Below are 17,512 nucleotides of genomic sequence, written 5' to 3' on the forward strand. Positions count from 1 at the left end.
GAAAGGGGCGTTTGTCACCCGCATGACGTGCTGACGTCACGAGGGGGGGCCGACGCCGCAGTAGCCGCCTCGTTCAGGGCCTGGCGGGCGGGTCGTCAGGCGGGCGGGTCGTCAGGCGGGCGGGTCGTCAGGCGGGCGGTCCCGGTGGAGCCTTCTTACTTCCGCCATTGTTCCCTCACCGTGGAGCGCCCGGGCTGGGCAGAGCCGGTGATTGTTGAAAAGAGAAGTCACTTTCATCGGCCCTCAAACAGTTGCATTTTTCTTCTTTTATTTTCAGAGCTATTAGTTGTACTACCTGGATGATTTTGTAATTTTTTTTTTAATTTATTTGACAGAGAGAGACACAGCGAGAGAGGGAACACAAGCAGGGGGAGCGGGAGAGGGAGAAGCAGGCTTCCCGCGGAGCAGGGAGCCCGATGCGGGGCTCGATCCCAGGACCCTGGGACCATGACCCGAGCCGAAGGCAGACGCTTAACGACTGAGCCACCCAGGCGCCCCATGATTTTGTGATTTTATTTCTTGCCAAGGTATGCGTTATATATAGGCAAATGAAGGGGGGAGGTGGGGGCTTTCGCCAAAATCGGCCAAGTGATTGTTGAAATAAACGAGGAACCAAAGTGAGTAATAAAAACGTAGTGTTTTAATCATATAAAAAAAAAAACATTGTAACCGTAAAAAAACGATAACAAAAGCCTGTAGTATCTGTGTATAAAACAAGGCGCAGTGGGCTGTGGGCTCGTGCATGGGGCTGGGAAACAAGCCCGCCGGAATGGGCGCCGGACCCTGGTGGCCTCTCGGCGTCCTGGACTTAGGAGGCTGAGTCGAAGCTTCTAGACCTAGTGGGGCCCTGGGCAGTGTACCCAAGGTCCTAATAAGGGCTGGAGAGGCTAAGAAGGGGCAGATTGTGTGCAGGCAGAGGGGGGATGTCTGGACCAGGCTCTGCATCTTCCATCCAGCCGCTGCTGCCACACCCCCAGGGCTCAGGCTAGTCTGGCTGCTGGCTCTCTCCATCCAGCCACTTTGCCTCCCTAAACGATCAATAAAGAAAACACTTGGCACCACTGCTGCTGAGAGTAGCAATGAGAGGGTCTTGGCAGATAAGCACTGACTGACAAGCAGGACGGTGAATGAGTTCCCAGGCCAGGTTCAGGATCAGGAACGGCTCGTTGGGAGTACAGTTAGGAGAGAAGAGTTTATCACACGGTGCTGGGAATCCCGTGTCCAAGCTCCTAGAATGACCGTGACTGAGAACCAAAACAACAACCTGGCTTCCCCAAAGAGCCCCATTGCCTCCCAACTCCTTTAGCTTCCCAAGTGGCAGCTCCAGGAGCTAGCTTCTAAGGACAGAATACAGGAAGGATTTCTGCCACCAGCCCCTCCTGGGGCAATGACCAGCACCATCTATAGACAGGGCAGCGAAGGAGAGAAGCTGGAGGCCCCAACACTTTCTGAGCAGAATCAATCCCTCTGCTGGCTGAAGGCCCTCTCCCTCCAAGGGCCCCACCCAAACTGCAGAGTGGAGTCCTATGCCCCACCACGCAGGAAGAGCTGGGCCCCGGAAACCCCCGGGACAATAAATCTACTTTCTCGGATGATGTCAGTCCCTCGAGCCAACACTTCAGCCAACTGGTATTTAAATGTACACAAGACTCCCGGTGTAGGAAGTTGTGCTTGTAGTCTGGTGTGTAGGTAAAAACGCACGGCAGTCTGTGGCCACGTAATAGTCCCCACTTCCTCCCGTTCCTTAATATCCCCTGAGCGAGGGGCAGTCCAGCACAGCGGTGGGAGACTTGGGTCTGGCTCTGGGGCTGCTAAGCAAGCCCCCTCTCCTCTCTGGGCCTCTGGAAATAAAGGGGCTGGAAGGAATGATTCCTCAGTCCCCTCCAGGCACGGGGGTGGATCTGGAACCTGGAGAAGGTCTAAAAAGCAGGAAGGAAAGAACCCTCTCAAAAAAAGCAACTTTAAACCGAATAAACCTGAAATTCCTGAAAAAGCACTGGCCCTGGAGTCCTGACCAGCAAGATAAGGGCGGAACCCGAAAGGCTGAGGCTCAGGGCCCATCCTGCTTCTCACGTTCTGGCTGGCTCCCCCAGACCCTCTGCCGCCACCTCTGCCTCAGCTCCATGATCTCCTCGCCATACCAGTAGTGCAGGGTAGAGAAGTAGGAGGTCTCAGGGCACGAGGGGCTCTGCCTGCTGCCCAGGAAGTGGCTGGCAGGGCCCTGCCACTCGGCCAAGCCCCGCCCTGCTGGCCTGCTGCACCTTTCTTCAACCAAGTCCATGGGGCTGCAATCCTTGGAGGGGGAGTGACCGTTTTCCAGGCCCGGAGACCGGCGGTCAGGAGCCTGGGGCTTACAGTGGCCACCAGTGGCCTTCCAAGATGAGTGGCGCTGCAAGGCCAGGCTGTGGCGGGCATCACGCAGTTGGCTCTCCAACTCGCGCACCACCAGGCGCATGTAGCCAAAGCTCGCCCTGGACAGGGCCTTCACCCAGGCCTCCTGCGCCGCGGGCCCATCGGCCGCGAGCAGGTGTGGGCGCACACCAGGGGCGTCGAAGCGGATGGCGAAGGCGAACTCCTCAGACACGGGAGCCTCGGCCAGCTCCACTGTGCAGCCCTCCAGCACCACCAGGCTCAGCGGGGCCCGGCTCTCACGACTCTCAAAGGAGAAGAGCAGGTTGCCTTTGAGGACAAACCAGCACCTTCGGCCAGTGCCACTGGGGGTCGGTGGAGCCCCTGGCCCGCCCCAAGTGCGCAGAAAGCCCGTATGGTCGGCCGGGGAGTCGCTTAGTGCATAGTGGGCCACACTCCTCTCGTTCAGCTTCATGGCTCCCATAAGAACTGTGAGGGGAGACGGGTGGCCACAGGTCAGAGAAGAAAGCAGCCTTTCTGCCCCTGTTGGGAAAAGAATGCTGGCTCTGGAGGAGACCTGGGCCCCTGCCCTGAGGCCTCTACTCACTTGCTTTGTGCCCTGAGCTCTCAGTGTCCTCATCTGTGAAATGGGTTGGTGTCCCTGCCTTTCCTCTCAAAGGGTGAGGGGCATGCAAAAAACTGGACAGCAGAGGACTCAGAGAGAAGGATAATGTGACTGTCCCAGACCAGAAGGAAGGGAGGGAGGGGTTTGATACAGCTTTTTAACATCCAAAGAAAAAAGCATCATCTGAGCCAAAATGGACCCCGAACCCATAGAAATCATTGTGCTTAAACCATCCCTTAATCCAGGGGACCCTTAGCTCCAACCCTGAGGCCAAACCTCCAAGGTTTCTGTGACCGTCCTGGGCCCCTGCCAGCCTCTCTCTTCTTCGTTAATGGCACAGTTATCCTTTAGTTAAAAATCTGTAGCCTTCGGGGCCAGATGAAGGCAGGGTGGGGCAGGCCGGCCCCATTCCTCCACTAAGGGCGCTTAGATGGGGATCGCTAAACAAACAAGAGTGTGGTACGAACACAGGGCACGGCTGGGTAGGACCAACCCCAACCACTGAATGTGCATACCCCACGGATCATAAGTGGCACCTAATCCAACTGTCCTGACTCGTGAAAAACGGAGGCCCAGAGCAGCAAAGATGAACTGCCCAAGACTGCATGACCAGTGAGAAGCAGAGCTTGGTCTCCTGATTCCCTCACACCTTCTGGGGGCGAGTCTCGGCAGGGACCCACTTACCAGCAGATTCACAGCAAGAGGGCGAGGGCCTCTTGTCCAGCCACTCGGCTTAGCCCTTTGACTTTGTGGTTCCTAGGGCACCTGCAAAACAATTGTCAAACCCCGTCACTGCATCTTAAAGGATGAGAACTCCTACTCAGTTTTAGAGGCCCAGTTAAACCACTTCCTCCTCCAGGAAGCCTCCCCTGACACCCTGATAATCTCCCTACCCACCCGCCCACCCAGACCAAGCACTTAAGAGCAATTGACAATCACTTTGCTGAGCTCAGTTCCCGATGCCCCAAAAGGCAAGGTCAGAGTTAAGTGTCCTCAGCTTCCTGCTTTTCCCTTTTATTTTATTATTTTTTTAAAAGATTTTTATTTATTTGACAGAGCACAAGCAGAGGGAGAGAGAGGGAGAAGCAGGCTCCCTGTTGAGCAAGGAGCCCCATGTGGGACTCGATCCCAGGGCCCTGGGATCATGACCCTGGCTGAAGGCAGCTGCTTAACGGACTAAGCCACCCAGGCGTCCCACTGCTTTTCCCTTTTAGCACGTCCCACGGGTTATTTGTGGGCCAAAGTCATTTAATCTGCGAGCCTGCCCTGATCGCTGGTGCTCCTGATCACAAGCTGACCCAACCAGCAGCCCCTCACGTCTCTTTTCCTTTCCTTCCCCCCACAGTGATGCCCTTTGTGTTTACAGCACTCTCGCCAGCTCCCCGAATGTCTAGGGCAGGACTCCTCTCGGGAGGGACTCAGCTTGGCTGCCGGTGTGACCTCCAATATCCAGCCCATCAGGAAGAGGACCTCAGAAAGTATTGAAATAACCAAGAATACAACAATGGACAAAGCAACCCGTCCCTCCTGGAGCCTACATTCCACGGGGAGACACACTGTGAGCAGACAAAGATAAATAATAAATGAATGGGGAAATTAAGAAAGAAGTAACGTAAGGACCGGTCACGATAAGGTCTATGGAGAGAAACCCGCCGGGGCCCACGGGGGCGGGGCCGTGCCAGTGGCTGGTCGCGGGAGGCGGGGGGGCTCACTGAGTTCCGCCCTGGCGTCGGCCTCACCCCTGTCTTCCCGGCACCCGGGCGCGGACAGGGGCTCCGGGCCCGAAGGAGCAGTGCCCCCGCCCGGGTCGCGAGCCTGGGGGCGGGCGCGGCCCCCACCCCTCCCAGGGGTGCGGGACACGGACCGCACAGCCCGCGGGGGCCCGTACACCGCGTGTCTGCACATTCTTTTTGTTAGGGGAGCTGGGCGGGCTGGGGCGTGGGCCCCCGTCCCGCCACCGCCCGAAAACAGCGGTCGCCTCACTGGGAGCCCCCGGGCACAGCGGCGGCTGCCGCCTCAGTCTCCGGGTCCGCGCAGTGGGGCTGCCCCGCCACGTCTCCGCGGGCCACGCCTTCCCGGGGCCGCCTCCTCCAGAGCCCGCCGGGCCCGCGCTCGCCGCCGCGCCGCCGGGCGAGCCGACGCCCAGGAGGGCGGCCCGCGGGATGGGCTGAGCCTGCGGCTCGGGGCGATCCCGGCCCCGGACCCCGCGCCTCCGCCAGGGCCGGAACGTGGCCGCGGGCGCCGGGAGACCCCTTCCGGGCGCCTCGAGTTACCCTCCCGCCCCTCCCCTCCGCTCCCGCGGCTCACCGGGCGGTCCGCGAAGCCGCCCCTGGATCCACGCGGGAGGGAAACTGAGGCCCGAGAGGCCCGGACAGAGCTGGTCAGCGGCGGGCGACCTCGAACCCGGGGCCCCACCGCAGGCCGTCCGCGGGCCTCGGGCCCAACCCACCGCCGGGAGAACACGGAGTCCTCCTCTCCCCCTCTCCAGCCCCCTCATCCCGCCCGGCCCACTTTTCCCACAGAGCCAAGCCTGGGACGGCTTCGGCCCGGCGCCTCCTCTGGGCGGGCTCCTATCCAGCCCGCGAGGCCCGGCCGAGCTTCCTGGCGACTCCACCGGCCCCTGAAATTCTCGCATCTCTGTTTCTGGGGGTTATCCTTTTCTGCTTCCGCCACTCCCAGCGGCCTGCCACCCCCCCGCGGCCCCCAGGCTCTGCCTGGAGTCGGTCTGTTTGGAAGGCTGTAAGTGAAGTTTGCAGGAGTGCTCAACCGCACGCCGGACGCTAGGGTTCCGACGGCCCATGGCAGCCGGTGAGGTCGGAGTATCTGCCCACGAACTTGGTGGTTCCCAGCTCAGAGCGCTAGCCTTTCCAGTTGCCTGCGGCCTAGAGTGTTCTTCCTTCTTGCCCCTACCCCTCGGCTCTAACGTCTTAGGGCTCCTTCACATCAATTAGGTCTCAGCTCAAATGTCCCGTCCCTGACCAGGCGAAGGAAAGTAGCCTACCTTCAAGTCTCTATCACGTCCCTGCGTTGCATTTTCATTATAGCACTACCCACTATAGAAACTTCCCTATATTCATGCTTCTATTTCCTGTTATCTGTCTCTTCCACTAAATTTTATTCAGTTAATAATAGAAACCGTAATAAATGTGTTAGAAGGGAATAAGTGGTATGGAAAATATAGGAGGGTCAGGGAGCTTGGGAACTGCTAGAGTAGCGAGGTTGCAATTTCAAATAGGATGGTCAGCGTAGGCCTCACTGAGAAGGTGGCCTTTGAGAAATACTGTAAGGAAATAAGGGAACCAGTCATGCCAAAATCTCTAGGAAGAGCATACCAGGCAGAGGGAAGAGACCTGTTGTGTGTTTGAGGACCTGTAAGGAGGATCGTGTGGCAGGGAGGCAGGGAGGAGGGGGAGAGCGGTAGGAGATGGGGTCAGAATATGTGGGTGGGGCTTTGTAAATCTGTGAGTCTCTAGACTAGGATGAACAGCCATCACAGGGTCTGGAGTGAGGCGTGATCTGAGTTATGTTTTATTTTTTAATTTTATTTATTTTTTTTAGCGAGGGAGAAAGAGCCTTCCAGCAAGCAGGGGCGGGGGGGGGGGAGGCAGAGGGAGAAGGAGAGAGAGAATCTCAAGCAGGCTTCATGCTCAGCAGAAGCCCAACCCTGGGCTCCATCTCACGACCCTCTGAAATCAAGAATGGGAGGCTTAACCTACTGAGCCACCCGGGTGCCCCAACCTGAGCTATGTCTTAAAGGAGTACTCTGGTTGCTGTGGAGAGAACAAATGCAGGTGGAAGCCGATGGGTGACAAGGTTGCTGCAACCAATAATCTAGGCAAGATGTGATGGTTGCTGGGAGAGTAATGGGAGGTGGGTTTTGAAGGTAGAGAGCAACAGGCTTTGCCAAAAGACTGGATGTGGGGAGTGAGGGAAAGGGGTGGCAAAGAGGACTCCAAGGTTTTGGCTTGAGCATATGGAGAGTTGCCATTACCTGAGAAATGGAAGGTCTTCGGTGTTCAGTTTGGGGCCAGTTATGTTTGAGATGCCCAGTGACCATCCAAGTGAAGGTGCAGAGAATAAAGTGTTTGGCACCTACCTAGTAGTTGCTCAATAAATATTTGATGAATGAAAGAGAAGGAATGTGCAGAGTGCGTGCTTGGGCCAGTACAACCGGTGGCTGGCCCAGAGTGTCAGGTAGGGGAGGAGAGTCTCTTGGCTTTGCAAAAACAGTGCCCTACACCTGGTTTGCTCTCCCCCACCCATCTTTGTCGTAATGCCTATTCATCCTCGACTACCGTTTTTTTTTTTTTAAGATTTTATTTATTTATTTGAGAGAGAGAGAATGAGAGAGAGCGAGCACATGAGAGGGGGGAGGGTCAGAGGGAGAAGCAGACTCCCTGCCAAGCAGGGAGCCCGATGTGGGACTCCATTCAGGGACTCCAGGATCATGACCTGAGCCGAAGGCAGTCACTTAACCAACTGAGCCACCCAGGCGCCCTGGACTACCGTTTTTGAGTGGCTTATTTTGGGTCGTGCTTCATGGCATTTCCTCACTTCCTTTTAATAGAGCAGATATTCACGCCATACTATTTACTAAGCGTCTACATTGTGCCGGGCACTACGCTTGCCTTCAGGGACCCCGCAGAGGTGAAAGGACTACCCTCTGCGGGAGCCGTGGTACCCAGGTCACCCAGTTCTTAAACCCGCTCGGCTGGTGCCCGCCGGGGGTGGGCTCAGAGCCGGAGCTCGAAGGGGGCGGGCTTTGGGAGCTTCGGGGGAGGGCTTATTGAGCCCACAGGGGGCGGGACATGACGTTGCTATAGGGATTCTGATAGGTTCCGCCGGGGAAGGCGTGCCGCCGTCAGGCTCCGCCCCCCTGGAACGCAGTGGGCCAATCGGGTTACAGCATTGGTCGGCTGCCTCAGCGGCAGAGGCGGAGGCGGGTGGCGTTCTGTGGGCGTCCGCGGGGTGAGTTCCGTGAGTGGGGCACTCTGGGGGAGGGACCCCGCTCTGGGGCTGCTGGGCTGCGGTCACTGGGGGCCGGGGGCAACCCAGACCCGGTGGGAGTGCGAAGCCTGGTCCCAGCCCGACGCCTCAGTTCTTCCCCGGCGTCCCAGAGGCGACCGCTGCCTTTTTGTGGCCCCGGCCCGGCGGAAGACCGCCCGTGGGCGCTCGGGGTTCCCAGCACTACAGAGAGGGTGGGGTCTAACGTCTAAGACACCTTGTTCAGTATTTCTGAGGCCTCCCCAGGCTCGGGGAAGTGATGGCTGGGGGCCGGGAGTGGTGGGCAATGAGGGCGGCTTCGGGACGGAGTGGGGGGTCCACGCCCAAGGCTGAGGGCGGCGGAGCTAGCGACGCAGTAGTGACCCCAGTGCTTTTCTAACGTTTCATAGCTTCCAAAGTCCAACGTAGAAAGCTGGTAAAAGCAGAGCAGATCCGGTCAGGTCTGAGACGCTGAGTCCAGAGCAATGTTGCTGAAGACAGGTATCTACGCGGGTGGGGGTGGTTTGGGGCGGGTAGGTGACCCGTTGGGGGTAGGGGCTACCTGGAGGAAGGTCCAGCCCTCTGGTGTCTGGGCCTCCTTCCCTGATGTGGGAATGTGGGGAGACATGTTCCTCTCATTCTTGGAGCTGGGCCAGAAAGGAGATCCTCCCCACGTAGGAATCAGTTTCCCTCCAAAGAGGCCTCTTCCTTTCATGTCCTCTCTCCCTCAAAGTGCAGAGGTCCTAGTTTATGTGTTATCAACATGGCAGAGAACAGCCCTGTTAGGTCAGTACAGTAACTTTATCTTATAGATAAGGAAACAGGCCTGAGGGGCAAGGGTTCACCCAGGTGGGCTGGCTAGGTGCAGGTCCAAGCTGGCTGACCCCTTAAGTCCTTCCGAGGCCTCTTGGGGCGGGCCTGTGGTGGAGAGCTCTGGATGGGAGACCCGGAGTCTGACTACCGTGTTCTATCAAGTTCTGTGTATATGGGGGGAGCTGGTCAGGGTATAGAAAGGACGCAACCTCAGGCGTGAGTTTTTACGAATTCCAGCACTGCTGTGGGGACAGCAAGTGGGGACTCAGGCCTCAAGCGCACTGCCCTGCCCCAGGCACCATGAGCCCCCTCCCTAAGATTGCAGGGGCCAGCAGTTGCAGGAAGAGCTAGTTCTACCTTAAGCCCAGGAGTCTGGTTCCCCTAAGGTGAAGGCCAGTGGCCTCTGCAGAGCCGAACAGCATTGGGATGGGGTGGCGTCAGGGCTGGGGCTATGGGAGCTGCTGACAGTCATCCTTCCAACCCCCCTGCAGTGGTCTTGCTGGCCCTGGTGGCCCAGGTGCTGATGCTAGAGAATGGGCTTCTGCAGAAGCCACCCATGGGCTGGCTGGCCTGGGAACGCTTTCGCTGCAACATCAACTGTGACGAGGACCCAAAGAACTGCATCAGGTGAGGAAGGCCCGCCACCTCACAAGCCTTGCTCAAGACCCAGCAGAGTGGGGGCAGAGAGTGGAGGGTCAGCTAGAAAAGAGGGCAGGGTCAGAGCACCCCATTCCAGAGAGAATGCAGCCGGAGGTGACTTTTGGGACATCTGAGACAGCCTGTGACCTGCTTGGGGCCTCTCTGGGGACTGTCAGGCCTGTGGGGCAGGGGCATTATGGTGGACCCAGACCCAGAGGTCACTGAAAGGTAACTGTGAAAGCCAGGCTGGCTCAGTCTTGCAAGCCTGGGGGCCCAGCCACTCCTTTCATTCCACCATGATTATGGTTCTTATAGCCTGGATTCACACTCAGATTATCTGAGAAGTCTGAAAAGCTCTTAAGAAGGGGGTGGGGAGTGACTGAGCTGCCCCATCCCCTGCCTATCACCAGTGAGCGGCTCTTCATGGAGATGGCTGACCACCTGGCACAGGATGGATGGCGGGACCTAGGCTACACATACCTTAACATCGATGACTGCTGGATTGGTGGGCGTGACGCTAAAGGCCGCCTGGTGCCCGACCCCAAGCGCTTCCCCAACGGCATTGCCTTCCTGGCTGACTATGTGAGCCCCACCCCAGCCCTGCCCTTTAGGTGGGGGTCCACACCACACCCCCCCCCCCCCACAGCCACCACTTCATTTAGGGTTCATTTCCACAATCCCTGCTTAAGAACTCACAGTCTGTTGGGGGAAACAGATAAATGAACAGCTCATTTGGGCCCACTGTGGTGGGTAAGAGCCAGGAAAGGCATCTTATCCAGCCTGGGATTTCAGATTCACCAGAGGAGACAATTCTTGAGCTGATACAAGAGAATTGGTATTTGAGGCAGAGGGGATGGCAGAAGCAAGGCCTAGAAGCCAGAAACTGCCAATGGGAGGTGTGTGTTGGGAGTGAGGAGAAGGACCATGGTTAGCAGAGGCCAGGCCGGCAAACTGAGACCCTTTCCTTTGGACAGTGGGGAGCCGTTGATAGTTTTATAATGGGGCCCGGTCAGATGTGCCTGTGAGGTGGCTCCCCGCCTGAGCCTATGGTGTCCTCAACCCTCCACAGGCTCACTCCCTGGGCCTGAAGCTGGGCATCTACGGGGACATGGGCAACTTCACCTGTATGGGCTACCCAGGCACCACGCTAGACAAGGTGATTCAGGACGCTCAAACCTTTGCCGAGTGGAAGGTGGACATGCTGAAGTTGGATGGCTGCTTTTCGACCCCTGAGGAACGGGCCAAGGGTGGGTCCTAGAGCTGGCTGGGGACCATCAGGTAGATGGGGAGGGGCTGCCATGGAAAGCTCACAGGTGCCCACCTGGCTGAACTTGAGCTCCTCTGTCCATATGGCCTCTAGGGGGTAGTATTTCCCAATTCCCCGCACCCAGAGGCTGGGGGGATTCTTGCCTCCCAGGCTTCCGACAGATGGGTTGGCACCATGCCCCACCAAGGAAATGTGTGCAGCTCTGGGTACAGGGGGATGCACCTCCTCTTTTGAGTCTCAGTTTCCTCACATTTGGTGGGAGGTTTGGGCTGAGGCCTCAGATTTCCTCCTGAGCCTCCTCAGTCCTAAGGTGTGGGGGTTGGGCTTCTCCAGGGTACCCCAAGATGGCAGCTGCCCTGAATGCCACAGGCCGCCCCATTGCCTTCTCCTGCAGTTGGCCAGCCTATGAAGGGGGCCTTCCCCCAAAGGTAAGCCATTCTGTGCACCTGCCTGGCAGTGCGCCCCATACCCAAGCTTCCTTGCCTCCTGTGCAGACAGGGCTGCTGTCATCATAGTTGCCCATGTGCTGATTTGTGGGTCTAGGAGAGGGTTATAAGTACCCCGGGGGGGCCTCAGCCAGCCCTGGGTCTAGAGAATAGAGACACTTGTGAGGTGGGCTGAAGGGATGGGCGTCCAAGGCATAGGAACCACATGTCATGGGCTGACATACATCATCCAGCAAGTGGGCAGAATCCTGGTTGTACTGAGTGGGCCAGGAGGTCCAGAAGGCTGGTGAGGCCAGGCAGGTGGGGCTGAGCCTCCCCAGGGGCCCTTCAACACCAAGGATACTAGAAAGGGTGGGATCAGACCAGAGGGAGAGGCTGGCAGATGGTGGGACTCACTGAGAGAATACAGGGGTGGGAGTGCGATGGGGAGGGTTGTGGGTACACCAGTCTGGGCCCATACCCTGGGCTTGGCCCCAGGTGGCATGAGAGGGCAGGGGACGCCTTCCTCATCCTAATCTGGCTCAGGGCCTGTTCTCTCCCCACTCCCCCTCCCCTGCCCTCCGTGTCTCCTGCTGAGGCTCCTCAGCCCCTATGCCCGCTTCCAGGCGGCAGGGCGTGACTCTGGTGCTGGACTCTGCCTTCCCCCAACATCCAGGTGAACTACACTCTGCTGGCAGAAATCTGCAACCTCTGGCGCAACTATGATGACATCCAGGACTCCTGGAGTAGCGTGCTCTCCATCCTGAACTGGTTTGTGGACAACCAGGACATCCTGCAGCCGGTGGCAGGCCCTGGGCACTGGAACGACCCAGACATGGTACCAGCATGGAGGGGGATGGCCACGACAGACCTGCTCCCCACTGCCCTGTGCTGTCTTCCTGGATGCTCACCGCCAGGTTCTAGATCAGTGTCTCTAAAACGTGTCCTTGAACCAGCTGCGTTAGACTCACCATGGGAGCTTGTTTACCCATCAGATCCCAGGGCCCCACCCCCACCTCTTGGATCAGAATGTTCGAAGAGGGCCTTGCAATGCCCATTGTTAACCATCTTCCCAGGCAGTTCTGATGTTTCTTGAAACCTGAGAACTTGGTCTGTAGTGACTCTTGTGTGACATTAGTCCTCTGGAAGGTGAAGATCATGAAAAGTCCACACACTCTTGCCATTCCCTCCCTAGACTGCCCTGCCCTGTGCCCTGGTACCCTCCTGTGGAGCCTCTATGGGCAGAGTGGGCCCCTCGTACCTGCCTCACTCAGAGCCCTGGTGACTTAGATTTTTTTTTGCAATTTATCTTAATGACTTTATAGCTGTCTCTTCATTCCAACAAGCATTTACTACCAGTGATGATTATCACAATTACATTATCGTACATATTATTATTACATAGGCCAGATAGACGCCTGGAGAAACAAATTGGCCTGCTTTGGAGTTTTAGTTCCTGCTCTGCCACTTATCCTTGGGAAAGTGACTTAATTTTTTCTGTGCTGCTTCAGTTTTGTCAATTGGAAAATGAGAATAGTAGCTACCTCATATATGGTTGCTGAGTACTGAAACGGATGATCCTTTAAAATGCTCGGCATAGTTTGGCACACACACGATGATTGTTCAATTGGTATCACTAAGTACGTAACCATGTTGCGTTAACAGTGATTGTTTGTGTCCAGTCTGTGGACTGGTTGCCCTGGGGTCAGGAAGTCCCCCCTTGGTCCTGTCACCTGTGGCTAGGGCAGGTGGATGGCTAGGGGCAGGAGCAGGGACTCTGTCCAGGTCTGGTTACCTACCGCTTCCACTCTGACTGTATTTTTTGACGTTGGTGTTCCAGTTTATAAACGCTTTTGGCAAGGGGATCCCGTTGGATCATCTGAACAACCTGTGATGTGGCCAGAACATATTATCACCCCATATTCTTGGTGAAATAAAAAGCTGAGGTTCACAGGGAGAGTGCTCACTAACCCCAAGGCCACGCCGCTGGGAAATGGTGTTCACAGACCAGGCCCCACAGACTGTCCTCCTCCATCTCCTCTTGCCTTGGCTACATGTGTAGGGTTGGGCCTCGTGCCTACCTCCCTGGAGAGAATAGAGCTGAACGCTCCTCTCTTCTCTGCCCCCAGCTGCTCATAGGGAACTTTGGCCTCAGCTTTGAGCAAGCCCGGGCCCAGATGGCCCTATGGACAGTGCTGGCAGCCCCCCTCTTCATGTCCACCGACCTGCGTACCATCTCTGCCCAGAACATGGACATTCTGCAGAATCCACTCATGATCAAAATCAACCAGGATCCCTTGGGCATCCAGGGACGCAGGATTCTCAAGGTACTGGGGTGTGGGGAGAGGGAAGGCGAGGCCAAGGGACTGGGCTCCCCTGAGAACAAGGCTGCAAGCCTGGAGGTCACAGAGGGCTGGGCCTCTGAAATCTGCTCAGCCCTAACTTCCGGGTTGCATTCAGTCAAGGATTCTACTGGGAGCTGCTCCAGCCATTCCCCCCCTTTGCCAGAGCAGGACAGCTCATGGGATCTGGGGAAGAGACGCATCACCCCACAAATACACACGGGACAGTGGGGCCCCTCGGGTTGGAAGTACAAGACTTCTGCACGCGTCTGTGATGTCTGGCAGAGAACTAGGGCTTCCCTCCTGAGCTTAGGAGTTGTTTGAGCCAAGGAATGCAACTACTACTAGTACGAGACTAGCATTAACTACTGAGAACCTGCTGTGTACTGGGCATTCTGGGTACCTTTTCTCAGAAGGTGAATACTCCTTCCCTGTTTTACAAATGAGGAAACTGAGACTTGAGGAGTCTGAGTAACCCAAGGCCACACAATTAGTAAATGGTACAGTAGAACTTAACTCCAACAGTAGAGCCTCAAAGCTTGCACAGATCCTCACCTCTCTAGTTAAAAGAAATCCACACAACTTAGAGAAGGCACATGCAGAATTGGTGATGCCCAGAGGAAGTGACTAATCCCTACCGGAGGGACTTATGGTGGGACCAGGCCCAGGGACCTTCTGGAAGGTGGGGCTTCACCCTCCTGGCTGCTCAGGGCAGAGTTCATCGCTCTTACTGGACAGTGCCCTCCACTCCAGCGCCAGCAGCTGCCCATGTCTATCCCTCCCCTTATCCTACGAGCTCTCTGGGACAGGACCTCATACAGCATTTGTCTCTGTGTTCTAGCATGGGGCCTGGCACACAGGAGGTGTCAGGGAGCATCTGCTGAGTCAGGCAAGAATAAGTTGGGGTGCTGGAGGGCCGGGGTATCCCCTCAAACTTCTGCATGACATGGAAGTGCGGGCTGGGGAGACCCGGAGCTCAAAGGAGGGCGAGGGTGGGGATTTCAGGGCCTGCCTGAGCAGGGAGGCCAGCCGGTAGCCACGTTCTGTGCCCAGGAGAAATCCCACATTGAAGTGTTCATGCGGCCCCTGGCCAACGAGGCCAGCGCCTTAGTCTTCTTCAGCCGCCGGACAGATATGCCTTATCACTACCACACCTCCCTCGCCCAGCTGAACTTTGACAACTCCAGCACGTATGAGGTGAGTACCCTGCTACCTGCGGGGCTGCGGGTTCCCCTGGGGGCGCTTGCTGGGGGTGGTGCTCCCTCACACGTGGCCTCCCCTCGGCCTTGGACCCTGGGTCCTCTGGCAGGAGCCCAAGGGGCAGCTGCAGGCATGCAGGGCTCTGCTGGTACCCTTCTGTGCACTGGTGTTTTCAAGCTCTGCAAACAGAACTACTCTGTATACTTGAGGCCTGGGCTCTGAGGCTGCGTCCCCTTATTGGTCAGTCCTTGCCAGCACGTTCCTCAGGCTGGCCGTGGGCTGGGGCTTTCGCCACTGCGTGTTTGGGCCACTGCTGGCTTTGCCAGTGGAGAAGTGACGGGAGGTGCAGGGCTCTCACTTCTGCGGGGCACCCCAGAGGCCCACCACAGACAGGCCGAAGTCCAGGCCTTCCAGCCCTCGGAGGGGGGCTCTGTGCAGCTGTTCTTGTAGTGGTTTTGGTGCTGTGTCCTCCCACTGCAGGCCCAGAACGTCTACACGGGTGATGTCATCAGTGGCCTCCACTCTAAAACCAACTTCACAGTGATCATCAACCCCTCAGGGGTGGTGATGTGGTACCTGTATCCCATCAGGAAGCTGGGGACGCCCCAGCACTGAGGAGCTGAGACATGTGACAGGCTGTGGCGGCGCTGCTGAGCCTCCACATGCCGAGGCCAGCAGGCGGGGTTCTCTGATACCCAGGCCCACTCGGTGACCCACGTCAGACCCAAAGTGCAATCTCAGGGCCAGGGTCCATGCCCTGCCCGAGTGTGAACCTTCTTGGAAATTCGTCTTGGGGCGATTTCCCGTGGCATTCCTGGCTTCTACCTTGTCTGCGCGGCCCCACAGATGTTACTGAACAACTCAGCCAGCCCCCTGAGCCCCACAAGCAGGGGGACTGATACCCTCCGACCTTTTTGTTCACTCTGAAACCAGGATTTGGAATTTTTCTTATGATTAGGAGTGGAGATCTGACCTCTTGTCAGGAACTCCCATGGATCGTGTGATTGGCTGACACCACCTAGGTAACCTTGGTTCCGTCAGGTTACCAATAAAGCTGTTCTTTAATCGAGTAGTTGCAGTATGGACCTGGGGCCATGGGCACCTTCAGTGAGGGACTCTGGGTGGCGGCACACAGGGTGCTGGTTTCAAATCTCACCTCGCATGGAAGGTGTGTGGCATCTTCTGGCTCCTCATTTTCCAAAGGGACCCGCAGACTGTACTTCCTAGACCTGCCAGACTTGCCTCTCACCAGGGAGCCATCCTGCTCTGCCCAACACAGTGGTCGTGATGACACAGCGAGCAGAGTAGCAATGTTCCCAGGCCCTTTGTCCTGTGCACGCCTTCCCCACCCCATTCGGACTCTCTCCTCGGCCCTCCTGCCGCAAGAAGACCCTGATCTGCTAAGGATTTTGTGTTATTGCTTCAGGCACCTGTCAGCTCATGTCCCCCTTTCTGACAGGGCTTCATTCGGTGGCGCCCCGGACTGGGGTGCCAGTGAGGGGGTCAGCTAGCTTCTTCCCACAGGGCCACGGCAGCTGGCTCTCTGCCTGGCAGTGCCCCAGCCCCTGCCTCGGCCTCTCTTTTCCTAACCTGGCTTCAGAGGAGGTTCAGATCCCCCAGCTGTGTCCAAAGACAAGTCGAAGGGCTCTTTGTGTCTTAAAATATATTTCCTTCTCCTCCTCCTTGGGAAAGGAAAAGAATGGCAGGTTCTTGACTGCCTTCCTTTGGTTCCTGTTTCCCAAGCCCTATTCATTTCGCTAAGGCCACAGGGCACCTGTGGTCCCTGGTGGCTCTTGTCCCCACTTGGAAAGCTGGCAGCAGAGCAGGCAGGTAGGGTTCCCTTGGGCTTTGAATGTGAGAGCACCCAGTGCCCCAGGCCTTCACTATCCTGCCCTGTGGGAACTCTTCTGGGTAGATCTCCCATGCTCCCTCCCTCAGGGTTTGAGTTCCTTTATAGGAATATGGTATACAGGTCTTACAAGTGCATATTTTACAGTGTCATTTAAGATTACTGGGGCTTCACTGACTGAAGTCTGGGGTCATCAGGGAGTGCTCCCTTTGCCCAGCTGATGTCTTAAGGCTGTGGGTCACTTAGAAGGTCAGAAACCTACCTCCTCCCTTGGAGGCCTCTGCCCTTGGAGGCCTGTCACCTCATGCGTAGCTCCAGCTTTGGATCTTGACCACAGTCCTGTTCAAGCCAGATGGAATGGCCTCAGGTGGGGTACACTTCTTTGGCCAGTCCTAGGAAAGCAATCTTTCCCACCACCCTGGGATGTGGCAGGGATGGTGGCTGAGACCATGGACTTGGGAGTCAGGATTAGGGAGCAGTCCGGACTTGACCTTTATTTGCCTTCCAGACCAAGACACGGTTACGTGTCTTCACTTGTGGTATAACTTGTCCTTTTACCCTGGGGATGCCAGATTGATTCTATCTCTTTAGCCTTCATGCTCTCGATATCACAGCCTGCCTATCATCTAGGCGTTGTTTTACTCCCTTCTACCCAAGGCCAGTTAGGAGCTCAATTATTTTTTACCAGTTCAAGGCATCCTTGTGTGGACCCAAGGGTACACCTCATCTTTTAAGAAACATTTTATTATAGAAATTTTCAAACACAAAATTAAATGGTGAACCTCCATGTACCCATTACCCAGTTCGAACAACCATCAACATGTGCCGATATTTCATAGCTGTCTTCCCACACATAATTTTTGTGAGCTGGAGTATTTGAAAGCAAATCAAAGAAAACTGTAAATACCACTATGTAGCTCTAACAGGTCTTTAAAAATATATGTGACCTTAATACAATTTTCCTGGCCATCAAAATAAAGTTTTTAATAATCTAATAACCATTCTGTGTTCAGTTTTTGC

The 17,512-nt window shown here is 56.5% G+C and overlaps 2 protein-coding genes across 10 annotated transcripts; one reads left to right on the forward strand and one right to left on the reverse strand.

Annotated features, from left to right (window-relative positions):
- The first annotated feature begins 124 nt into the window (after positions 1-124).
- On the forward strand, positions 125-15,712 carry NAGA (alpha-N-acetylgalactosaminidase). Of its 8 annotated transcripts, none has more exons than XM_064590539.1 (13): positions 125-207; positions 336-527; positions 4,320-4,532; positions 8,368-8,458; positions 9,262-9,397; positions 9,820-9,991; positions 10,479-10,656; positions 11,010-11,104; positions 11,778-11,939; positions 13,231-13,428; positions 14,285-14,332; positions 14,497-14,640; positions 15,124-15,712. In XM_064590539.1, exons 4-13 carry the CDS (start codon positions 8,443-8,445, stop codon positions 15,256-15,258), a joined length of 1,284 nt encoding a protein of 427 aa, XP_064446609.1. In that variant the 5' UTR covers positions 125-207; positions 336-527; positions 4,320-4,532; positions 8,368-8,442; the 3' UTR covers positions 15,259-15,712. The 8 variants fall into 8 exon arrangements, with proteins under 8 accessions (XP_064446609.1, XP_064446606.1, XP_064446607.1 ...); XM_064590538.1 differs by having other exon boundaries at positions 137-250; XM_064590536.1 differs by having other exon boundaries at positions 128-527.
- PHETA2 (PH domain containing endocytic trafficking adaptor 2) lies at positions 619-5,855 on the reverse strand. Of its 2 annotated transcripts, none has more exons than XM_045872414.3 (3): positions 5,282-5,855; positions 3,659-3,739; positions 619-2,892 (listed from the first exon to the last, which is right to left on the reverse strand). In XM_045872414.3, exon 3 carries the CDS (start codon positions 2,831-2,833, stop codon positions 2,051-2,053), a length of 783 nt encoding a protein of 260 aa, XP_045728370.1. In that variant the 5' UTR covers positions 2,834-2,892; positions 3,659-3,739; positions 5,282-5,855; the 3' UTR covers positions 619-2,050. The 2 variants fall into 2 exon arrangements, with proteins under 2 accessions (XP_045728370.1, XP_045728369.1); XM_045872413.3 differs by having other exon boundaries at positions 619-2,838; positions 5,282-5,853.
- Positions 15,713-17,512: the final 1,800 nt, after the last annotated feature.

The sequence above is a fragment of the Mirounga angustirostris genome, unplaced genomic scaffold (genome assembly GCF_029215605.1).
Source record: "Mirounga angustirostris isolate CCGP_5_RB_7025 unplaced genomic scaffold, mMirAng1.0.hap1 SCAF_5, whole genome shotgun sequence".
Classification (NCBI taxonomy): domain Eukaryota; kingdom Metazoa; phylum Chordata; class Mammalia; order Carnivora; family Phocidae; genus Mirounga; species Mirounga angustirostris.